Source organism: Rousettus aegyptiacus, unplaced genomic scaffold (assembly GCF_014176215.1).
Source record: "Rousettus aegyptiacus isolate mRouAeg1 unplaced genomic scaffold, mRouAeg1.p scaffold_m13_p_17, whole genome shotgun sequence".
Taxonomy (NCBI): Eukaryota; Metazoa; Chordata; class Mammalia; order Chiroptera; family Pteropodidae; genus Rousettus; species Rousettus aegyptiacus.
In genome coordinates this window covers 3444217-3469411 of record NW_023416292.1, presented here as the reverse complement: position 1 = coordinate 3469411, position 25195 = coordinate 3444217, and the positions used below count along the sequence as shown (strand labels likewise).

Sequence of the window (25195 nt, the reverse complement as noted above, 5' to 3'; positions counted from 1 at the left end):
ATTTATTTAGTCGATTAAATATTGGCTCTTGGGAATCTCTGCTCTAGGAAATTCTCTCTATAGTAATTATATTAACCTTCCTAACATGCTATATACTCTCAAGGGTTTTAAGTGCCATTCTGCAACCATTCGCACATCAAATCAACATCAAGCCTATAGATGATGAGGATGGTGACTACATGGACCTCAGCCTGACGCTACTAATAGAAACAGTAAATGTGTGATTCTTTTGTTGTGTTGCATTCAAATCTAAGACCCACGGAGCCAATTGAGATTAATTATGAGCCTTTATTAGCTGGCCGGCGACTGCTATCTACCACGCAGGGTTAGAGGAGATCAGCCCCGGCTCTTTGTTTGAGGAAGTTTTATAAAGCCTCGGACTACATCTTAGAACAAAGGGAGAATAAGGAAATCACAGAAAGCAGAAGTTAACCGTTGATGTCCTTTACAAAGATAAATGTGTCTGGGGAATTGCTAGATCAAACATAGCCTGGTAGACAGTCTTGTTATCTGTATCTTGGACTGTTGTGGCTCTTCCTGGGACTTTGGTGTCTCGAGGAATCACTTCCTTGTTACTGATTTACTGGGAAGTCTTCACTCTTACAATTTCAAAAGAGGCAGCTCACAAAGCCCAAAACTACATTAAACAAGAAAGCAGTTTACAGAAGCAGAAGTCAACCATTAATGCAATACAAATACATCACCTTGTACAACACTCTGGTTAATAAGTGAGCAGATTACAGAAGCAGACACTGGTCATCTTCATATCCTATACAATGCATTTCCTAAACCCACACCCAAGCAAGCAGGACAACTTCTGGTATCTAAAGATATTTTTTTCCCTGTAGCTGACTTAGCTAGTTGGCTCACTTTGAAGATTTTCCACCCTAACACTTTGGCCTGACTACATCAACAGTGGTAATGGAGAACAAGGCTATACTGATTTGTCATACTCTCAGTCTGCTGAGACAATGATCAAAAGTGGTGAATTGTTAAAATAAAAAATAAATGGAGACCAGCCTTGAAGTTTCCCTGAGCAGATGAAACCAGTTTAGTAATACAAACAAAGCTTAATTTTGTTCTTTTGCAAAATTAATTTGACCTGGGTCATTTCTTGCTTATGCCTCTGAAAATCCTAAGCAAAATTTGAACTCTTTCCCAACGCTGATATGAGGTAACCACTGAAAATTCAAATACTATAACCGATCACTGTGAAGAATAAGCTGTCACTGCTTTTCTCACTACATAAATTTCTTTATAACAATATACCCCTGAGCCTTATTCCATATTTGGGTTTGAATGTTTCCAGTTTGCAAACTGTCTTTTTAGTATGTGCACAGTAAGTTTTTACTCATCACTATTTTAGTGATCGACTGGTTTTATTTCAGCTGTTTATGAACATTTGACAAGCTTCGCTCATTTTAATTTACTCCCTGCCCCTCCCCTTTTAATTTGATTTATTGTCACACAGCAAAGGGACTGGCCAGTATCTGGAAGCAGAAGATCAAGTAGAGCAACTATCCGCTTCACGCGGAGCGCCGCTTCACCTCTGCTCTATGTCAGTCTGCTGGAGGGCTAGAAACCACAACTCCCAAAGTCTTGTGGGCCTGGGCGGGCCATCCAGTCAATTGGAGCGCCCGCAGCTCCGGGCCAGCGACGATTGGCAAGGTTTGGTAAGAAGGTGGGGCTAAGGCCATCGCAGGAATTGGAGTACTGACTCGTGAAGGACACGGGGCTGGGTCTGAATTCTAGCCGTACACTAGCAGCGGGGACTTGAGGGAAGCATGGCTCGGCCGCACATTTGCGTACTGACCCTGGCTGCTATGCTACTGCTAGATTTCCCTGCCGTCTCCAGATCTACGGCTCTCTGGGGCAAGGAGCATCGGAGGGCGTCACGCATTCCTTCTGAGTTCAGCCAGGAGGAGCGCGTCGCGATGAAGGAAGCCCTGAAAGGTGAGACTGGGTCCCCTTTGCCCACCTGTGCTCACATATAGGCCCCTGTCCCCTCGGGCCAAACCGTGATTCCCCTCTCCCACCGCAGAGGATCTGCTACTCTAACTCGAGCTCCGCCACACACCCCAGCCCAGCCCCCATCCCTCCCCACTACTTTTCTCCCAATCCCTGCAGCAGCACCTCGTGCCCAGGCTTGAGGATGCCACGCTTCTGGCTTCTGGGGACTGCGGTGTTCCCCGCCTAGCTTGAAAGCTCCAATTTCGCCTCTGTTGCCTTGACCTTCACCCTACCCCCTCTGCTTTTACTTGCGCTTTTAACCTTTGAAACTTATTTACTTCTGTTAAATCTCTGCTTTATTTTAAAACTAACTAATTATCTACGGAAGCAGGGCACTGAGACTTAGGTCAGTTAAATGATTTTCCCCAGGACTCTACAGCAAAAAATAGGCACGGGGGGGACAAGATCTAGCACCTATAAGACCCATCCTACCCCAGACCCAAGAAGGATTGTGGGGGTGTTACTGGACACGTTTCTAATTTCTTCTCATAATTAAAGGACATCTCTCCCCTAGCCCTCAAATCTCAGGTGACCTCAGGTGAAAAAAAAGGGAAATTTTTGTTGAGTGCTACCTCCTGTGAGATAATGAAATCCTTCTGCACCATTGGACTTAGCTCTAGTCTTTTCTCTTTCATTAAGTAGTGGATTAAAAGAAACTGCCACCTAAACATGTGTAGGCAGGTGCAGAGGCCAAAAGCAAACCCCTGCAGTTAAATATAAATTATGCAAGTGCTGGAGTAACAGGCTTTGGAGGCAGAGAAGTACTTTTCTCAAGCATAGTATGAACAGTCCTCGGAAAGGCATTGGGCAGCTGCTCACTAGAGTCTCTTCCACAGAAGAAAGCAAAGCTAGATAAGAACCTAAGGTAGGGACCTTATATCAACGTGACATAGAACTGAGCAAGGGACAAAACACCTGAGTTCAGATCTTGGATCTATTTCTTATATAGGCAGTTTATTTAATTTTTTTGAACCTTGGCTTTTCCATCTATGTAGTGGGCTATGATGTAAGGTGGATCCTTGGCAAAACTGAGTACAGAAGTAAGTTTGCCTTTCAGAGGCCCTCCCTTGACATCAAGGTGCTCTTGGCACATTTTTTCCCACTGTGTTTTAGGGTAGCTATGTAATCGAATATTCCCATAATTCACTGTTTTCCCTCCTAGTGATATTTGCATTTGATAATGGAATTCTTTAAAAGTGTGAAGCCTTCCCAGCTCAAAGGGATGAGCCTATGGCAATGTAGGAGCTAAGACATCTGGATAGGGCGGATGAGATTATTGAGGACTGAGGAGCTTGTGTGGGAGCTTCTACATCTACCACGTCCCAGAGCACATGCACCCCAAAAGCTGGCTTTGGCCAAGAGACCAGTGAGATTAGATGAGCCAGTCTATGAGGAATAAGCCTACTCTGCACTCAGAAGCACATGAAGCCTCATTCATGAAGGGACCCAAGACAGTAGGCTCTTGATTCATCAAAGGGATAGTGGTTCCAGAGACAGAGTAAGGTCTTAGTATAGTAGCTTCCCACTCAGGGTCAGGGTCCAAAATTTACTCTCTCCCATTCCCCAGCCCCCACAGTCTTAGACTTCATTTTCCTTTAGGAACCATATTAGCCTAAACAAACCTGAAAGACCTACATTTAAATTCCAGTTCTGCTGCTCATTTCCGAACAGTCTTGAGCAGCTCACCTAGCCTCTCTGAGCTCGTCTCCTCACCTTCGAATTTGGGAAAACAGTCTGCCTACCTCAAAGGATTGTTTTGCCCTCCACAATAAGATAATGAATGCAAAAAAGTTTTTATGCACAGAGGGCTGTGGAAATACCGATGGCTTTCATCATCTGTGATCTCCCATTTCTGACTCTCTGACTCTGACAGGTGCCATCCAGATCCCAACAGTGTCTTTCAAGCCTGGGAAGTTCAACACAACAGCCCTGGCTGAGTTTGGAGGCTACATTCGTAAAGGTCAGCCACAAACTGTGGGAAACACGTGGGAGAGGTAGGACTGGGACATGGTTCTTTAAGAAAGTGATAAAGAGGATTTATTTTGTGACTGACCAAAGGACAGTCTGATTCTTCTGGGCGTCCTTTGCGTGTGTACATGAGTCCTCTCTTCTCACCCCCACTGCTTGTGAACTGAAGGAAGGGTCAAGGGGGAAAAGGGAGACTTGAAACTCCTCCCTTGCCATAGGAAAAGCTCATGGCGAGTATAAGGCCACCTGATTTAATGAAAAAAATCCAGCCCCTTTAAAGTTGTCGGGGTGGGAGAAGCTGAACTGGGGGCAGCAAGTAGCCCCTCCTCTAACGCTGTGGCACAGACAGATCTGGCAATCATCCTCAGCAGCCAGGCTGAAGCTAGACTGGAAGTCTTTACTAAATAGAAGACAAAAATATAGAAATAAATGTACAAGGACAGTAAACTAGATAAACTGGCTGACTAAATAAAAACATATTCTTCTTTGGGTTTTTGTCTTCAGGTATCCACAAAGGAATTTGTGAATTCTTCCAACAAAGCCCAGAGGGAAATCAAAATTCTTTCTCCCATATATCTAGGGCCACCTGTGTTAAGACTTATCTGTAACTGAATAATTGACCCTGGGAACATCCACACTTGGACGCAGAAGTGTGGCTTTGTACTAAACAGAACAATCTTGTATGTCCATATACCATAAACAGTAGGAATATTGTTTTCTAAAATAAAAATATCTCCTATTTTTACATATATTTGTGTATGTATGTGTATGTGTGTGTATATATATATATGTACATGCATTGATGCATTTGTCATGTTTGGTTCCAAATAATTTAGATACTGGGCCTACTGTGTTCAAAATTTCACACACCCCTAGTTTGCATAGTCTTAAAACGTGTACTTGTGAGCAAAACCAAGCCAGATCTTGAGCTATTGACTGTCGTAATGGTGGAGTCTTGATGTGCATGTTATTTATGACATGACAATAGCCCATTAAAATGTGGGGAAGAGGGATTTCAGAGATTGTCCAGGTAAATCAGAAATCAGACTGGCTTTGTCCCAGAAGGCTTCCTAAAGGAGGCTGCATAAAGAGCAGGTGCACCAAATAGTGGGAAAACCAAATGAAACTTAAATCTGGCTTTCTCTTCCTGCTTTTCATCCCTTTGCTTCTAGTCTTTCCCACTGTGTTCAAAACCAGCTTTATCCAGCATGAAGTCGTGGGAGAGTACAGCCACCTATTCACTGTCCGAGGCTCAGACCCCAGCTTGCAGCCCTACATGCTGCTGGCTCACACTGACGTGGTGCCTGCCTCTGACCATGGCTGGGAGGTGCCCCCATTCTCTGGGTTGGAACGTGATGGCTTCATCTATGGTCGAGGCACACTGGACAACAAGAACTCTGTGATGGTTTGAAATGCTGTGTTCTCTCTACCTTGGGACCCTACAAATCAACCCAGGATGGAGGGTGCTCGGCTGATCCATGGGAGACAGGAGGTTATGGGAGAAAAAACCGTGGCTCCAGGAGACCTAGGTTCCAGCCATTAGTTTGCACTTTCCTTTTTGGGGCCTTGATTTCTCAGCCATGAAATTCAGATTAGAGTAGGTGATCCCCAGGGACCCTTGCAGCTCTGACATTGATAAATTTATGCTTTTCTCCAGGTGGTAACAGTTTTATACAGAGCTCTGCTTCCCTACATGCTGTCCCCTGGGACTATTTGAATTTGTTCTCTTTAAAGAGAATCTATCTAATCCTAGTCCCACCAGCCCTGATGCAGGCAGCTGAGTGTCTCCCATGTGCTGATACTCCCATTCAGATAATAATTCTGGCTCCTCTTCTGTTGTGCTTCTGCCCCCAGGCAATCCTGCAGTCCTTGGAGCTCCTGCTGGTCAGAAACTACATCCCCCGAAGATCTTTCTTCATTGCTCTGGGCCATGATGAGGAGGTAGGGCCCCTTCACCCCATGCCTATCTCTGGGACCCCTATTGGCCAGTGTGGGGAAGGAGTCTTCACCCTAGTCCAGTTTGCTCCCCAGCTGCGGAGTCTGCAGGATATGACGTGGTGATTTTCCAGCTACTCTGTGTATCTGTGTTCTAGAGCTATCTAAAGTCCTTGACAAAAATGCAGATTCCTGGGCCTTGTGTCGTAGATCTGAATTTGTTTGTAAAAGACTTTATTGTTTTAGAGCAGTTTTAGGTTCACAGCAAAATTGAGAAGGTATAGAGATTTCCCATATAGCCCCTGCCCCCACACATTCATAGCCTCCCCCATTTTAACCAACCCCCACCTGCGTGGTACATTTGTTACGATCGGTGAACCTACACTGACACATCGTACTCACCCAAAGCCCATAGGTTAGTAACCTCTTGTTGTTGTACATGCAGCGACATCTAACCATCATTATGTTATCATACAGAGTATTTTCACTGTCCTTAACACGCTCTTTGCTCTGCCTATTCCTCCCTCTCTCCTTTCTCCAAACCCTGGCAACCACCGATCTTTTTACTGTCTCCATAGTTCTGCCTTTTTCAGAATGTCAGATAGTTGGAGTCATACAGTATTAGCCTTTTCAGATTGGCTTCTTTTACTTAATGATTTGCATAGATCTGTATTTTTAACTAACTCCCTGGTAATATCTGAGGCAAGCAGGTGGCCAATCAGCTAGCTATACCATAAGAGACACTGGTATGATGGAAAGTGAACCAACAAGGAGATCAGTGAATGTGTTTTATTTCCAGTAATGCCACTTACTTTGACCTTGGGCAACCACTTCATTCTCTGGGTCCCAATTTCTTGATTTGTGAAATGAGTGGCATTCTGCTCTTCTAGCTCTGTGATGTAGGATTGTCTAGGGCCCTGGGAACCCCCCTACACAAATACCCCGCAAAGAAGGGAGACTGGGCAGGGAGGTACTAGAGCTCCTAGCTAAGGTGAATAGGTCTCCGTTAGCTATCTCTAGAGGTCTGGCTGAGAAGAACTGTGGTTCTGGCTGAGTTCATTGCTTGCAGGTGTTGGGGACATATGGGGCTGAGAAGATGTCGGCCCTGCTGCAGGCAAGGGGCGTCCAGCTAGCATTCCTCGTGGATGAGGGTGCCTTCATCATTGATGATTTCATTTCCAGCCTCAAGAAGCCCTTTGCCATGTAAGTAAAGCACCCTCCTTTATTTTGGAAGGCATTCTCACCCATCTGAGATGACCCCAGCCTGCTATTTGTAAATTGTACTGAAACAACTCTATGTATTGCTCCTCTTGCTTTAATTTCCCTTAGCTGCCCTTTCTTTTCTTTTCTTTTTTTTTTTTAGTGTAGACTTCTTTAAGTAGAATGAAGAAGGTGACCTCCTAGCCCACCAGACAGACTACTGTGCAGATGGGCCTGTAGGTCTGTGGGATAATTCAGGGTGGGAGGAAGTCAGGAGGGCCCTCTCTGAACCTCTCCTACAGGATTTCAGTCTCAGAGAAGGGTTCACTTAAGCTTATGCTTCAAGTAAACACGACTCCGGGCCACTCATCAGCTCCTCCAAAGGAGACAAGCATCGGCATCCTCGCAGCTGCTGTCAGCAGGTGAGTGGCCCCTTCTTGCAAGGCTCAAAATGGAAGACCAGGCACTTTCCCACTTCGAGTTTAAGAAGGCTATGCTTTCTGCCCTGAAGCTGGGCTGAGAAGCCATGGTGGGGGCCATAGGGAGGACAGAACCACCAGTACCCAGGCAAGAATTAAAGGTCAGAGGGGATCTACCCATCCGACAAGCAAAGGCCAGCAAACAAAAGCTAGGTCAGGCAGCTGGCAAGAGGACAGGGATAAATAATGGCCACTGACAGTAGGATTCATATCAGGAGAGCTCACCACTTTCTGTTCATTGTTTTAGCAAAATGAGAAGAATTATATATAATATTCAACTGGCTAGCTACCATATTTGGGCTCTGTGCCCAGTGATGGGCGTACAGTGGTAGAAAAAAACTGCCCCTTTCCTCAAGGAACTCACAGTTAGCAGAGGAGAATGATAATTCTGCTACAGCGTGGAGGCGATATGATAGTGGGGGTGCCCTAACTCAGACGTGGTAGACGGAGACGGCTCCTACCGATAGAGTAGAGTGGTCCTGCTTGTGCTTCGAGATCTTCGAATGGTTAGATTGGTGGAAGTGTTAGGGAGGTGAATGGGAGACCTCTTAGGCAGGCCTATGGAAATATCCTGTCTCCCTTCTTCTCCTTCAGACAGCTGATCTTCGACTGCAGAAGGTAAATCTTTAGAACCCCATTTCTCTTCCAGACTAGAGCAGACACCAATGCCGAACATGCTTGGAGATGAACTGTTGAAGATGGCAGTGCAGCAACTGGCTAATGAGGTGTGGGAAGAAGTCTCATATAGCAGCAGTCCCAACCTTTTTGGCACCAGGGACTGGTGCTCCTATGAGAATCTAATGCCTGATGATCTCAGGTGGAGCTGGGGACCTACTGCAAATACGAAAGGTCATTCACTCACCTGCCGCTCATCTCCTGCTGTGCGGCCCAGTTCCTAACAGGCCATGGACCAGTACCAGTCTACAGCTCAGGAGTTGGTGTTCCCTATCATATAGTACTACTAGTCAGCTGTGGAAGAGGAAGAAAGGGTGACAGAGAAGTAGCCTTTAGAGTAATAAAAGGGCCCGACTGCTTACGAGTGCTCTGCCCACCCAATGGCTGAGCCAAGACACAAAAATCTGACTTATTTTGGGTGATTCTTGGTGCTTACCTGAGACTCTTAAGACCTAACACACCCAGGAGCTCTTTGGGAGCTGGTTCCTACTAGAGAGGTGATTCCCACACAAGATCTAAAGTAGGGAAAGACCCAGGCCTCAGGTACAGTGACCCTGGTATACTGACCCCTCTGCCCTCCTGCTGACCTGGCTCTTTCCCTTTCAGTTTCCCTTCCCTATCAATATAGTCTTGAACAACCTATGGCTATTTTGGCCCCTTGTGAGCAGGTAGGTTTTTTCTTTCTTTCACATTTCCCACCCCACACCTACCCACCACCTAGTCCCCTCTCCTTGGCTTAACTGGACCTGACTAATAATCGTCCCTCAGCCACCAGACATTATATGTAATTCATATGTAGGACATCCCTCCTAGTCTTAAAGATCTCCAAGTTTTAGGAAAACGAGTGATCCTCTGACCCATTTTTTCTCCTCATTAGACAACATCTGACCTTAGTCCTTTTGCCTTAGATTAATGGAGAGCAATTTTTTATCCAATGCGCTGGTCAGGACCACCACATCAATCACCATGTTCAATGCAGGGGTCAAGGTAATGTTGGCTGGTTCCTCATATATACCTTTTCCTTGCTGCGCATTCATGCCTTCATCCCTTGGCTTTATCTCCTGCCTCCTTCTTTCTTCTCTGGTTACAGTTGGAATAATAGGAAGGCCCAGTGCTGAACTGTCCTGTGTCATTTGTTGGGTATCCCTCAAGAGCAAGAGTACTGACATCGCAAACTCTCTGAAATTGTTGGTCAAATTTTGTACATCAGTATTTTAGGGGTGTCTGTGATTTCCCTCAGGTACTTTGGGTCTGTACAAAAAAACACAGATATTGTACTAATGTAAAGAGGGTTTATTTGGGAGTTAATTCTTGCAACCTATATTTATCCAGCATGTTATATATTTGCCTAGCGTTTTGTTCATGTAGCTAAAGGTTTCTAATCTTTCTACTGTCAAAGGTCTTTTTATTATTCTTCCTCATATTTTGAAAGATATAGCCACATAACAAATTTAACAAGTGATTTATATATTTTCCCCTAGTGTTACCCTGAGTTGAAAAAAAGAAACTCACCTACCATTTATACAAATCTATACCATTTGTGAAAAACACAGCACTTCAAATATATACATTATCATTCCCAAAATATATAAATATTGGGTAGCCTTAGCAAACATAAATTCTATATGAGGTTTACTTTTATAGAAATTAAGTTTCAGGTGAATTATTACTTTGATAAAATTTTTAAGAACTACTTTTCAGCAAATCGATCTGCTTCCAGTTGGATTGGCCACTCGGGGGCATCTCTGTTTAAAGGAAGTCAGGCCATTCTAGTTAGCATGGACTTAGGCCTTCCTGAAGTCTTGAAGGAGTTAAATCATTCCTATTACCACCAGCACCACCAACACAACTTCAAGGAAGATCATTCACCTAAAATACAATGTGGCCTTGTGGAGCTCTGGTAATCTGGAGCCCAGGTTGAGTGGAAGTGAATAGTGCCTCAGAATTAATTCCTGGCATAACTGACTGGAGTGTTCAGTATGTCATCCAGACTTGAGCTGTCTTCACCAGCTGCCTATAGTGTCCAGCAAAATAATAGTACTGTGTCCTTTCATCTGAATGGTGTTTTTATCTGTGCAGAATACTTTAATATTTGTTACTCCATTTGATCCTCCTAACAGCTCTATGAGAAACAAAGGCACAAAGAAGTTGTACTTATTCAAAATGAGACAACTAATTTTCAGCAGCCTAGGTCTCCTGACCCTAGTCTAGTGATTTTTTTGCACCACGTCAGTTCAAAGAGAAATCTGCCATTGAGGAGTCTGTTTTTTCATGACCTCCAAGGAAAAAAATCTATCCATAACTTAACTCTTTTTCTGCAGTTTGCCCTTGATTGTTCCTGGTCAGGCAAGGAACAGTGGAATTTTACAGTTGGATGTGAGAGGCCACCACAGGGAGCACCACCATGATCCCCCTAAGGAATCAAACAGGCCACGATGGGGCCTGGAAGGCTCCTGGTTTCCAGTCCTGAGTAGACACTAACACTAACCCCTGCAGAAAGGTCCTGGGCCCCTGGGAAGGAGACGGCACACAGAAGACTGTCAATGGCACTGCCTGGGGCCAAAACAGACATCTGGGCAGACACAGAGAAAGTAGTCTTGCTCTAAGCAGTTCCCAAGACCCACTCGAGACCCAAGAAGCACAAAGGTCTACCCTAAAGCAGAAACACGCCTCTAACTCAACACAACCGCGAGCCAAGGGCCCAGGGAGGACAAGGGTCTGACTTAAAAAATTAAGCCCCAGACCTTTAAATCAAATCAGCTTCTTCTCCCTTCACTGGTGGAGGTTGGCATTTCCTGGGCAGGGATAAGGTGTGGAGATTTGAGATCGGCTCAGGCCAATGTTTGTGGTTCTCCCTCAAGGCGAATGTCCTGCCCGCAATGGCTCAGGCCATAGTCGACTTCCGGATTCACCCTGCACAGACAGTCCAGGAGGTAAGTACCATGTGTTCCTGATGACTGGTTCAGCATCAGAGAGGTGTGGCCATTGGGACCTGGGGTTAGCTGCAATGCCAGGGCTGGCCCACTCTCATTTGTTCAACATTTTTCAGAGGCTCCTGGTGTACCAGGTACTTGGCTAAGATAGATCTCTGGTTTGAGAGAGCTTGGAGCAGGGTGGGCGTCGAATACTAATAAATGATAACAATAGTAGCAGACATACTGGGCTTGCTATGTGTGTGTGACACTCATTTAACATGCCCAAGATTACACATCTAGAAGCCAGACTCTGTGTTCTGTGCTTTAAGCTACCACACTATACTATGATTTTAACAGGTTGGACCATAGGACTGGTTAAAAGAAGGGAACTGATGCTACCTCTGAGGGTCAGGAAAGTCTCTTCTGACTACTGGAAATTTGAGCTGAGACTTAAAGGACAAGTAGGACTTTGCTAAAAGTAAGGCATTCAGAGTAAGGCTAAAGTCAAGTAAGGCTAAAGAGTAGGATACATTGGGAAGAAGTGATGGGAGATGGAACTGGAGGTGTAATTTGGGGATCAGGGCCTTGTATGTTGTGCTGATGAGTTTGGGCTCTCATCTGTGGACAGAAGGGAACTGTCAGATGTCTTCAAACAGGGCAGTGATCTGCTCAGTTTTGCTTTTAAGGAGGTAATGCTGAAGTAGGAAAATATAGGAAGCTGTGGTGACATCTTAGGCAGTGGATGTCAAAGTCTCAAGTTAGTCTCTGGTCAGGAGGTGGAGAAGAGGGTTCCCACAAGAGATGTGAGAGAGAGAGGTTGAGCCAGATGTGCATAATGGATATGGGGCAAGAGAAAGGCAGGATGGCTCCAAGGTTTTTCACTTGGGTGGTTGACCAGGTGTCGATGCCTTCAACCAAGACCAAGAATTTGAGAAGAGCAAGTTGGCAGAGAAATATAGTGGTCGAGAAGGTTGAGAAGCTTATAATATATTTATAGACAATTATAAATACCTCTGGTCTGGAGAGAGAATGAACTTGAGACATAGGCTGGAGGGCTATTAACATAACTGAAACTCTAGAGTCAATAAAATCCCAGAGGAAGGATGTGTGTACAGTTAGGAGAGAAGAGGGTTGAAGAGGGAGGCTTGCAGTGGTCTGCTACAAACAACTTAAAATTTATAACAATGGTCTACGGCCATACTACCCTGAACAAGCCCAATCTCATCTGATCTCGGAAGCTAAGCAGGGTCAGGCCCGGTTAGTACTTGGATGGGAGACCGCCTAGGAAGACTAGTTGCTGTAGGCATAAAAAAAATAAATGCAAATAAATAAGAGATTGTAAGCTGACAAGGTCCTTGCAATCTGTGAGGTCAACCAAGGGTTGCCTCGCCTAAAAAAAGTTGATAACAATGAATGTATAATGGCAAACCGTGATGGGTACTATGACAAAAAGGATCAGGTGCTACTAGAGAATATAACAAGGAACCAGGCCTTGTGTGGGGTCAGGCAGGGCTTTCCTGAGGAAGTGACATTTGAGCTGCAAGCTGAAGGGTGAGTAGAAGTTATACAGAATGTTTGACATCTACAGGAAAGGCCAGCTTATTTAAGCATCGAGTTGAGCTAAAAAGAATTCAAAAGGTAAATCTGATCCTTAAAAAAAAAATGACCAAAAGAGGCAACTAAACAACTATCAGGTGAACAACATGCCCCAGAATTGAGTAAAGTTGGGGTGGGTGGTGTTTCCTGGGTCTCTGGCACAGATCACTGGGGGTCAGCTACACTTAGATGTCTGTGGTCCTTTCTCCCTAAGGTCTTCTTTGTCTTGTCACACAGAGTAGGAGGCACAACCCTCACTGTAGAGAGAGGGGAACAGGTCAACAGCCTGCCCAGAGTCACCCAGCATTCCGGGGGAGCTGGGACCAGTGTGAGCCCTGGGCTCTGCTGCTTTTCATCAAGTGCCAACCTTTGTCCTCTCCCTGGGGGCTCATGAGGCCAGGAAATCACTGAATTCCCCTCATTGAGCTTCTTTCCACCAGGTTTTTTCCAGCCTCATTCTAACTCCATGCCTTTTCCAAGGGCTGTTTCCACCAGCTGGGGCTTTTATCTCCCCAGGCTCTGGCACTCTTCCCTCCTCTCTAGTCCCCTGCCACAGTGGCCTTCCTTCCCTATCTGATGGGAGCCCTGGAATCCCTAGGCACTTCCTGCCCACCTGCCCAGTGAGGAATGGAAAGCCTCCGTCATTCCAAAAGCACACAGTACCCATTGTCCTGGTCACTCCTCTCCCTCGTGCCCCAGTTCCATTTATCAAGGACAGTCCCTGCTGGTCTGAAGGCCATGAGTACTGAGTCCTGGACTGATTTTGCAGGAACACAGACAGCTCCCAGAGTCATCCTTTTCCATGTTTAATTGGTCTCTCCCATGTTGTGGTTGTAGATAGGCCTTTATAGTCTGTCAACGAGGAATAGGCCACCATGTGGAAAGGAAGGTTTGTTCTGAATGGGCCTCAAGGGGTAAAAAATAGGGCCACTGGGAGATCCTTCGGGAAGACCCCACTTAAAGTAGTGTTTTAAAACGTAGGGCCTTAGGTGATAATAAGCTCCTCAGAGACTGGATGTCTGCCTAGCTAGAGTGTAACACAGAAGATTTCTTCCTTCTCCCTTCCTTCCTTCCCCAAGTGTTCACTGAGTGGCTACTAGGGCATTATTATAAGCACTTGAAAAAATGGTGAGCAAGATGGCCAAGATGCCCATTCCAATAGTGCATGTATGCTGGCAGGGAGGAGACAGCAACAAGCAAGTAATCGAATAAATGAACAAGGTGATATTTTAAGGGGGGAGTACCACAGAGAAAATCACAGGATTTTGTGTCACCAAGTGATTGTGGGGTGGGGTGGGGTGGAGCAGTGAGCAGCTTTAAATACAGTGATCAGTCCCCTCTGAGGAGGCATTTACACTGAGACCTGAGAAGGAACGCAGACCTGGGGGACAGCATTCAGACAGCAAGAGCATAGGCCTCTAATTTCAGTAGAGGTGAAATTCTGCTGGGTGTTTATGTTGTGTCTAGTACTAGTATATCCTCTGGAGAACATGCAATATTAAAAAAAAAAAAAAAAGCATTGGGCTTCAATGATGCAGGAAGCCATATCTCAGTTCATTATAGGGAAGACATTTATAACTGAGTTGCTCAAAGGCGGAATGGAATATAACACGTGATGGTGAGCTTTCTGCCACTGGAAGTGTTTGAGCACAGGTTGCATGACAACCTGTCACAGATGTTCTAATGAGCAGCCTTCCAGCAGAACAGGAGCTGGACTTACCAATTTTTAAGTATTCATTATCCTTGCCTTCAACAAATTTACTGTCCACACGAGAGGAAAATATATCTACACATGAGACAGAGACTGTCAGAGTTTAGAGAAATGAGAGATTAATGTGCTCTAAAATAACCTTTGAGATCCCTCTTACCATTGACAGCCCCTCCTCCTAGTCCCATCCTCGTACCTCTGATTATTGCCCAGAGTGGTTCCTCTAATCTGTGCCTGGTGCTGGCCTATAGCACATTATATATATTAATTCCAGTAATGGTCATGACCACTTACCAGGTAGGTGCTACAATTATCCACATGTTGACAGATGAGGAAGCTGAAGCACAGAGAGGTGAAGGAGTTTACCCAAGGTCACATAACAATCAGTGACTATCCGAAGCACAGAGTTTGGTGTCACTCCTCAGTTTTCATGCATGTCCCTTTCCAAGTTCAGACTGCCTTTTCCCTTTTCTCCATCAGTTTCATATCCTTCCTTCAAATTCTTGCTCAAAAATCATACTATTGAGGAATCTGCCTTAAATGTAACACCATCCTCTACTCAGCACCTCAACCTGTATGCACTTTAGAAGCAGTTAAGCATTGTCCTTATGAAATCAGACCAGGTTCAGACCGTCAGCCCAGCAGTACTAACTATATAACTGGACGAGTTACTTAATGAGACAACTCCCAGTATTATTTTTATTGATTCACACCTTTTAAATTTCGTGTATTCAACATTTCTTGCATGCCTTTCATTTTCTTGATACTGGAAGTATAGAAATGAGGTAGACATACTTGCCTTGAGTCAAGAGCTGGGGTGAGCCCCTGGCCTCGTGGCTCATGAGAAGATTGAGTTCTGTGGCCTCTCTCTGAGGAGGTTCACTCTGTGTGCCCTCTTCAGTTTCTGGGGCAGAAGTCCAAGTGATTTGGGTCAGAAGACAGTGGGCACGGTCCCAACCCACCTCATAGAGAATGAACCTCAGGAATTTCCCAGTGAGTCGAGATTGTGTCAAGACTATATATTAATTCTTATATTACAGTATTTAGGACATAAGTGCGAGGGTGAAAATAAGCTCTAAGTGAGTTGACCACTCCCTCCCCCAAATCCAAAAGCAGGGAATTTGGTTTGGCTCAAATGGTGGTTTCTAAGCCAAAAGTAGGACCCCTCATTTCCTTTCCAGACTCGGCTCCCAACATGCTTCTAGGGAACACTGACCTAAAGGGGGTATTCTTGAGATAATGTTTCCATTTAGGTGATCCCTAACTATGGGACACTCCCCTTTCTAGAGCAGAGGTAGTTCTAAAGCAACTGCTGATACAATGGGTTGAGACTAGTGCTGGGGCTTTCTCTAGGTGGTTGGGTGGGTTTTGGGGGCCACCCAAAGCCAGCCTCCTGGTCCATTCCCCAAGGGCTTCATGTGACATGATCCTCAAGGTCTAGTCTACTTCCTGCCAGGACTTTTGCTGGGTTCAGCTCTAGTCATTTCAGACTGAATTTTCTAGGCACTTCCTCAAGTTCCTTCCTGAGGAAAGGAGGCAAAGAAAACTTGCATACCAGTCACCCAACTTCTGACTTTTTGTCTGTGTTGAGCTCATCTTCCTGGCTCCAGTGCAGTTGGTAACAAACAGGAAGCAAGGATGCCCAGAGAGGGGGAAAAAAAGTGTGTGGCCCATTCATCACCTGTCTGAGACTACCCCAGGTTGTAGTGAGGTCATCACATCCATCCTCCTGCCTTGAGATTTGCATTCTGCTGACTCTTCTACAGTCTCACCCAGCCCATGGCTCACAACCCAAGGGGAAAGACACATTTCCTGATTTTCCAGTCCCCCACCTGCCTCGTGGCTGTGAGGCAAGCCTCTCAAACATGTAACCTAAATCAACCATGCTATAGATCGCTTTCCAGGAAGACCCAGTTCTTCTATCTCCTATAGCCATTTGGCCAAAATTAGGTCCCAGTACTAAAATGAGTCTCCTCTGTGACCCTAGGGCTTAGTCTTGCTTGAGAGAAATTGGGACTGTTTAAATTCATATGGTACTTGGATAGCAGATCAATAAGAAATCAAACTCCCTTTGTTTCCTCCCCAAAGGTCCTTGAACTAGCCAAGAATATTGTGGCTGACGACCGGGTCCAATTCCATGTGCTGAGCGCCTTTGACCCCTTGCCTATCAGCCCCTCTGATGATCAAGCCTTGGGCTACCAACTCCTCCGCCAGACAATACAGTCCATCTTCCCGGAAGTCGAAGTTGTCCCAGGTAATGACTTCATCTGCTGTAGCTGGAGGGAGGTAGGGGCTAGAACTGTTTCCTATCTAATGTCCACTGCCCCACCCCCACCCCAGCTGTTCAGCCTGAAAACAGCTGGCTGCTTCCCCTCATGATGAGACTGGAACTCTATTTTCCCTTTGGAGTGGAAGTGAGAAAGCAAACAGGAAAGAGCAGAAACAATAAATTAGGTCAGTCAAGCCTGGGTCTTGCTTAACCTAGGCCAGCCACTCTGGCATGGAGTTGAGGATTGGCCCAGACTCCCCCTCTCCTGGAGAAGCCACTTCTAGGATACAGCTCAGCAGCTGAGAGCTCAGAATCAGAAGCCCAGCAGCACCTCCTGGCCTCTGCCATTCGTATAACCTCCTTCTCCTGTCCTAGCAGTGGCACCTCTGCGCCTTCCCCGGTCTTCCAGCACACTTTCCAGATCCATGCTTTGGAGACACTGGTTCTCAAATTTAAGAGTGGAAGAGGATCCCCTAAGGAACTTATTAAAATGCAGATTACCTGAACTCATTCCCAAAGATTTGGGTTAACTAACTCTGGAGAGGACCCTGGAATCTGCCTTTAAAGCAAATACAGTGCTCCCCCTCAGCCCCCACGGGATTCTGACATCAGATGGAGAAGATGCTCTAATGTTAGGACCTGGGCCTATTTTTCTTTCATCTAGGTTTAATCATGGATTCCCTCAAACATTGTCTAAGCTCATACTTAAGACCTGCCCCTCTGCTATCCATGGGCCCTTAAAGAGCTTACAGTGAAATTCTACATCCACTGGTCCCTCTCACTCTCTGCGTGAGAGGAGACCACACTCTATCTATGCAGTGTTAACCCTTTTCTAATAAACTTTCCTTTTGACTCAAAAAAAAAAAAAAATTCAACATCCACTGACTCAGGTGTGAAAAAAAGCAGCCTTGTTTGTTTAATCGACTTAAACCTGCCTATAAGCCCCACTCCTCAAGAAATTCAACTTTAGACGTTATTGAGGCCTCCAAGGACCCCCCATCACTCCCACCTTGAATTAGGCCCTCAAGGCCTTATGTAGCAACATAGCATTGGAGTCCTTTGGCCAGGGGTCATCAGTCCTTGTGGTTATCTTTGAGAAATCCATTGTCCTCGCTATGAGGTCACTTCAGGTTGGAGACTTCCTCGGATTCATTCCCTAGCCTGTTTGGTAAGTGGAACCTTTGACTCTAGACCTAAGATCTCACTTCCCCGAAAATACCAGGCAGCCATCCCTTCCGAGGTCTGCTACCTCCTCGGACTCTTGGGTCCCCACCATCCAGGGTCTCTGGCCCTCACCATTGCATATTCTCTCTTGGCCCTCAAAGGCTCTCTACCTTACCCTCTTCCTTCCAAGGCACCCGCCATAATCCCATTGACAGAGTTAGGCTTTTACAGAAAAAGGATAGGCAGCAGTTAACTGACAGAAATCTCCAAAGCAAGGAATTGTAAAGGGCCGAGTCACCTGTCTGAAACTAGGAGTGGAAAATGGAGCAAAAGACAAGTTACTGTCTCAGATCATCCCACTACACTTTAATTGATGCTTCAGGGGGTCTTTTCCCAAAAAACACTACTAGTGAAGACAAGTCCCAGCCCCAGCTGCTGATTGGGATGAGCTGCTTCAGGAAGGTGGGACACCAAAGAATATGAGGGGCCTTTCCAAAGCTGAAGTTTGACTCTCAGAAGACAGAGGATGAGAGTAACAGGAAGTTATGTTGCACTTTAAGAAATTATATTTTACAGCACTAAAGTTCCCCCAGAAGATGTTTATTTTTGATCTAGGATGATACAGAAGAAAGCCAAGGCAATAAAGAAGTGATATGTAGATTTCTGGCTATCTAGATTTCTAAAGTAGCCTGGTCGTGGGTAGGAAATGACCAGGTCTCCCTGGTCATCACAGAGAGAGTACACTTAGCTTTGGACCATTTAGTGAATATTTCACTAATGCCCTAAGGAGGACCCTCCATGTTTCTTGCTGAAATGATATTTCAGTAAAGTTTTGAGAATGGATAGGCTGAAGGACAAATATTCATAACTACAGCCTCCCAGGAGGACCCAGGCCTTGCTCTGCAGTGACCAAGGGTCCTGTTTTTTCCAGCCAGCCCACCTCCCAACACCTTCTTTGGCTCCATTCCTCTTGATCTTCCCTTTCTAGGTATTTGTATTTGCAACACAGACAGCCGACACTATACAAACCTCACCACTGGCATCTACCGGTTCAACCCCATCTACGTCCAGCCTCAGAGCTTCCATGGGTGAGTGAACAGGTTTGATACAACCAACCCACCTTTCTCCACCCTTTCCCTGGACAATCCGCAGAGTGGGGGAAGACCAGGGTCTGCACAAACTAAAACGGAGACATTGTAGAACCCAACTGGCCAGCTTCCCTCATTGCCATAGTCTTGCCACTCCCCAGAATGTGTGGGAATTGGCCACTATTTTTCAGGGATGGAGGTAAAAAAGGTGATTGGAGAGAATCTAGTAAAATGAAGGCCCCATCTGCTAACCCCAGCTCTTTCTCCCTTTGAGAGAGAGCCTACCCTCTGGACCTCATTGACTCCCTCCAAAACAGGAAACTCCAGAGTTCTTGATTACCATTCAGTGAAATGCAGACACACATGAAGTCAGAAGTGGGTATGTGCTTTGAATTGTCAGAATAAATCACACAATAGGAATCTAAGACATGATCACCTGCTTTAACTGCTGTGTGTGAATTACTATCTTGTGGGTTCCTCAGCAACTTTTAAACTCAGGGTGTGGGAGGACAATTTCCATGTGTCTCTCTGCTTGTCATATCCAGAACTGATTTCCCACCATTCAGTAGCCAACAGACTGAAATATTTGAATATGAGCTTAAGAACAGCTTTCCTGGATTTCATTTTGTTTTACATTTTGGTTTTGTTTGTTTGTTTGTTTTTAATGGAGAGACAGGTAGCTACTCTATTTCCTTTCTCTTTGAGGTTACAGAGCAGGAGATGATTTTCTGCTGCCCAGGGGTTTATTATTTACCCCTACCATTTTTTACCATGGGCATGGATCCCCGTGACATGAGCAATAATATGTCATATGAAACTTCACTTCTTATATGTGGCCTTCCCTGCCTTGCCCACATCCTTCCCCTGGAGGGTCAAAGGCCAGTGGCTTCAGGGGGTATAGGGTGGGGAATGATCTGTAATAACATTTGTGCTTCAGCAGTGGGTTCTCTCCTCTCTTCCCCCAAATCTGTTTCCCTCAGCATACATGGAATTAACGAGAAAATCTCAGTCCAAGCCTACGAGACCCAGGTGAAATTCATCTTTGAGTTTATCCAGAATGCTGATGCAGACCTGAAACCAGTTCCTCACAAGGAAGAACTGTGAGGTCCAGGAGCCAGCTGAATCAGCGTGCCTGACCCTAGGTCAGAACTAACCCAAGGGGGAAAGCCAATGTTGATGAAACTCTGGGGCAGAATCACATAGTAATACAACTCTCACCTGCCTTGCTCTCTTCTAAACTCACCCAGTAACAAGGCCAGGGAGTAGGGGAGCACCAGCAGGAATTGGCTTCTCCCTTCCTCCTGACATCTCAATCCCTCAACTGATCCGCATTTCCTGCCTTCTTGTCTCTGTCTTAGAAGGTATCTGGCTTGTCTATCTTACACTGATTATTTAACTACTCCACATTCCAGACCTGATTTACTAAAAGCAGACTTGAAAAACCTTAACCAGGTTCTACCTGCTGGAAGTATTAATTTAGGGCAATCTTGCCAGGCTACCTTCTCGTGGCTTACATCTCTCTTCTCGATGTAACTTTCCTTCTTCCCCTCTCCCCCGCCCCCAACTCTTGGATTATTTAGCTGGCTCTTCATCTCTCCTCCTGCCACTGCATCTCTCCCCCTACCTTCCAATTTGCTCTACATTTGGAGCAGGACCTAGTCAAACTGTGATTCTACCATAATTACCATAAATCATCAAATAAAATGATCTATGTAGCATCGCCTGGTCACTGAGGGGTGAAACTGAGGCAGGGGGCTTTGGAGGAACCCCAAACCTCTTGGCCCTAGAGCCTGGAGAAGAAATTCTCTGTTCTTGGGCTCCTCCCAAGGGCTCCCTCCGCTTTGCTCCCTCCCCTGCCCTTTCCTGCCACCTGCTTCTTCTGTCCCACCCCACGAGGCACTGATCGTGGAAACGTTTCCCTGGCAAGTCTAATGGGCTAAGCTCCCCCGAGGAAGTGTTTTCATGGTCCAGCCCCTTAGAGAAGCCCAGGACCAACAGGCCTTGGCCCTGGCATCATGTCCTGGTTCAGACTTATCAAAAGGAAGTGAAGGGCATGGGGTGGGGTGCGGAGGAGGAGACTGGCTTGAAGGGCTCTCCCATGGTTTGTGGGGCATGAGGAGGGGCAAGCTGCCCTCACTTAGGGGATGGCAGAGCTCCTGTCTTTTTCTGGAACCTAACTCTGTGTATATTTGAATCTGCTCAGTAGCTGCCAGGTGTGGAGCACTGGAAGGGAGCATTTCCTGGCCCAAGGCAGGGAGCTGTGTTTTGCGGATCACAAGGGATTTGAGGTCACGAAGGGAGACACAGAGGGAGCTGGGACTTGAGAGATTCCTATTTCTTTCTTTACCAGACAATGACCTTCCATGCCTTACTGGGGTTTGACAGCAATAGGCTCCTTTTTGCTCCTCACAATCCTCAATCCCCCTGCAGACCCCAATTCCCTACCTCCCTCCTGTGGTTGTGATCTATTCCTTGGAGCTTTGGTTTATTGGAAGGTGTTAGAAAAACAGTGCCAGGATTATTTGAGCTTTTTGTTACTGCTGCTAAGATTCACATTCTTTCCCTCATTCCCTCTTTTTTGCCCTATTCAGTACTTATTCAGCATTCATTAGAGGGGGAGCTCAAGAAAATAAATAATCCTTCACATTTGCACAGAGCTGTATAGAGTGCTCTCACACACCTTGTCTCATCAGAGCCCACAAGAGCCCCTTGAAGAAGGAATTCCTTGGAGGAGGAATTGGCTATCAGAGAGATTATACATATAGCTCGGGGTTACACATCTAACCCATGTCACCTGGCCCCAAACCTACTTTTACTCCATGATCCTAAGTTACAGATGAAGTCTACTTCCCATCTATCAACTTATTTGATCCTGGCAACAACTCTAAGGTACTGTTATTGCCTCTATTTCACAGATAAGACAGCTGAGACTCAGAAGTTAAATATTTGTCCAAGGTCATGCAGGTGTTAGGGGTAAAATCTATCTGGATCCAAAGCCTGTGCTAATAGTACTGAAGAGGAAACTGAGACTCAGAGAAGTCATTTGCCCAAGATCACACAGTTCTTATGAGGCAGATCCAGAATTCAAATGCAAGTCAAAAATCCCTAAGTTCAGTGCTTTTTCAATTGCACTGCGCTACCTGCCCCAAGAACCTGTAGTGTGTGGCTCATTCATTCCAATTCAGGGTGATCTCCAGGACAAAGGCTGTTCTACTGTTGGATTTCGTCCTTAACTCAAGCAGTCTGTGTTCCCCTGGCTGACCTCTCCCTGTTCACACCTCTCACTCTGTCTGCCACCATTTCCTACCACCCCCACCCCAAGATTCTGGGTTCAGCTCTTCTCCATTCTCTGAATCTGAGGGCAGCCAGGTCTCTAATGGTCCATGGGATAACTGGGAAAAGAATAAGCAGAGACCTTGTCCCCATTGGGTCTCACCACTCTCTTCTAGCGTCAGAAAGGATAGTCTTCTAAGCCCCTGCAGTGGAAAGCAAGTCTCTTCTTGAGCCAGGAAACTGCTCTAAATCCTGCCTCTGAGAATATAGACTGCAGCTCTATGGCTCCTGAAGAGGGTGACTGAAAGTGCTGGCCATGCCAAGACAATAGAAGCCCTAAGACTCTGGACAGGATGGGGCAAGGGAACTGGGACTTTCCTGTACCCCTAACCCCATCCACCTACCACTCCTCAAATCAACTTTGAGGAACTCCAGCAGATAATCACTGGGACACCCTATACCCTCATCAAGGACTTAGCTCAAGCTTCTTACACTCACTTCCTAAGGCTAAAGGAAGACAAAATATTCATAAGAAAAAAGAATGAGAAAGCAAGGGAGTAAAGTTTGGTTGGAGTTCCTTGATTTTGAACCTGGGTTGCTAAAAGACTTGGCCACTCTAGATCTGATTATTATTTTTTTCCAGAGGAGATAATAGAGACAGAGTTCCTACTGAAGAGCTGAGCACATCATTAGTTTTTTTTTTTTTTGAAAATTTAAATCTAATTAACTATTTTTTAGAAAAATAAAACTATTTATAATTTCAGTGCTCAGTGTCCATTTAATTGTCTTAGACAATGAGTATCATGTTTCATGTGTGTTACATCTAGACCTACAAATATAAAAGTGTAAGAATAATATAAATTGTTTAACACTACAAAATGTTCTTCAGCCACCATGTGCAATGTTGCAAATAATACACTAATTTATGAATACCTCTAGAACCAGAAATCGAACTCAAAGAAGAACAAGTAAATGGATGCTCAGCACTACTGGGAAATAACAAGTCACGCGAGACTCTCTTATGCTACCAGAGAGGAAGGATTTGACAAGTCAGTTTTCTTTTCTCTTACCACTATGATAGCTCAGCAACTCCCTGCATTCCAAAGCCATGTTTGTCTCTAAGTTCACACTGACACAACCCCAAAACCCTTCAGTGTTCAGATGTTTTTTGTTTGTTTGTTTTTGTCTGTTTTTCCCGAAAGCATAGGGCAAGATATATGGAGAAGTGTTTCTCTGGAGCCTGAACTGTGTTAGTCTCAGGAGTACGTGTTTAGGGTGACCAGTCAATCTGTGCTAGCACTGAGTACTGAATCCCCAGTGACAGAAACATCCTTGGGTTTTTAACAGATTCAGTTCTTTGGTGGTTGTAATACATGATACCTTCTAAAGCATGAAGCCCAGGGCAGGGGGACTCTCTCGCTCAAGTCTAAGAGATAAGGTCTTATTTTATATAACCCATGGTGCCTGGTCCAGGAAATCACAAAGGCCTCTATGGTAAGGAGGCCATGAATAAGCTGAGACTTCAAGATTGAATAAGAGTGATGCTATATAGAGAGAACCCTAAAGAGTCCACCAAAAACTATTAGAACTGAAAAATGAAATCAGTGAAGTAGGATACAAAATATTCAGAAATCAATTGCATTTTTATACATCAATAACGAACTATCAGAAAGAAAAATTAAGAAAACAGCCTCACTTACAATTGCATTAAAAAATACCTAGAAATAAACTTAACCAAGGGGTAAAAGACCTGTTCCTGGAAAATTATAAGACATCGAAGAAAGAAATTGAAGAAGATACAAATAGATGAAAATATATACCGTGCTCATGGACAGGAATAATTAACATCATTAAAATGTCCATACTACCCAACGCAATCTACAGTTTCAGTGTAATTCTTATCAAAATACCAATGGCATTTTTTACAGAACTAGAACAAATAATCCAAAAATTAAATGAAACCACAAAGGACCCTAAATAGCCAAGACAATCTTGAAAAAGAAGAATAAAGTTAGAAGTATCACAGTACCTTAGATCAAACTATATTACAAGGCTATAATAATCAAAACAGCATGGTACTGGCATAAAAACAGACACATAGGTGAATGGAACCAAATAGAGAACCCAGAAATAAATTCATACCTATATGGTCATTTAATCTATGACAAAAGAGGCAAGAATACACAATGGCATAAAGACAGTCTCTTCAATAAATGGTGTTGGGAAAACCAGACAGATATATGCAAAAATAAATAAATAAAACTGGATCACCTTCTTATACCATATACAGGATTAAACTCAAAATGGATTAAAGACTTAAATGTGAGACTCGAAACCATAAAACTCCTAGGAAAAAAACATAGGCAGTAAACCCTCTGATATTGCTCTTAGTGATATTGTTTTCTGCTATAACTTCTCATGCAAGGGAAACAGAAGAAAAAAATAAACAAATGAGACTACATCAAACTAAAAAGTTTTTTCTCAGCAAAGGAAACTATCAACAAAACAAAAACCTACCAAATGGGAGAAGATATCTGTCTATAATACATCTGAGAAAGGGTTAATATCTAAAATTTATAAAGAACTCATACAACTCAACACCAAAGAACAAAGAAACAAACAATGCAATTAAAAAATGGGCAGATGACATGAATAGGCATTTCTTCAAAGAGGGCATACGGATGACCAATAATCATGAAAAGATGCTCAACATCACAAATCATTAGAGAAGCACAAATTAAAAGCACAGTGAGATATCACCTTACACCTGTTGGAATGGCTATTGCCAATAAAGCAACAAACAACAAATGTTAGGACATGGAGAACCCTTGAGCACTATTGGTGGGATTGCAAAGTGGTGCAGCAACTATGGAAAACAGTATGGAGGTTTTCCAAAAATATTAAAAGTAGAACTA

General features: G+C 44.7%; 1 protein-coding gene and 1 pseudogene across 5 annotated transcripts; both read left to right on the top strand.

Moving 5' to 3' along the window:
* The first annotated feature begins 1700 nt into the window (after positions 1-1700).
* Positions 1701-20722, top strand: PM20D1 (peptidase M20 domain containing 1). 5 transcript variants are annotated; one of them, XM_016140835.2, is made up of 14 exons: positions 1703-1953; positions 3884-3970; positions 5151-5383; positions 5833-5919; positions 6983-7116; positions 7416-7535; positions 8242-8317; positions 8874-8935; positions 9176-9254; positions 11129-11200; positions 16575-16740; positions 18908-19007; positions 19325-19386; positions 19988-20085. In XM_016140835.2, the coding sequence occupies exons 1-13, from the start codon at positions 1785-1787 to the stop codon at positions 19341-19343; spliced, it is 1404 nt and encodes a 467-aa protein (XP_015996321.2). In that variant the 5' UTR covers positions 1703-1784; the 3' UTR covers positions 19344-19386; positions 19988-20085. The 5 variants fall into 5 exon arrangements, with proteins under 5 accessions (XP_015996298.1, XP_015996314.2, XP_015996306.2 ...); XM_016140828.2 differs by lacking the exon at positions 19325-19386 and having other exon boundaries at positions 1702-1953; positions 19978-20092; XM_016140820.2 differs by lacking the exon at positions 19988-20085 and having other exon boundaries at positions 1702-1953; positions 19282-19366.
* Positions 12370-12488, top strand: LOC118613197 (annotated as a pseudogene).
* Positions 20723-25195: the final 4473 nt, after the last annotated feature.

Coding starts and splice junctions, on each gene's coding strand:
- PM20D1 (XM_016140805.2), top strand. CDS start 1,785: ATGGCTCGGCCGCACATTTGCGTACTGACCCTGGCTGCTATGCTACTG. Junction 8,936..9,175: donor TTTTGGCCCCTTGTGAGCAG/GTAGGTTTTTTC, acceptor CTTTTGCCTTAG/ATTAATGGAGAGCAATTTTT. Junction 19,008..19,987: donor CAGCCTCAGAGCTTCCATGG/GTGAGTGAACAG, acceptor TGTTTCCCTCAG/CATACATGGAATTAACGAGA.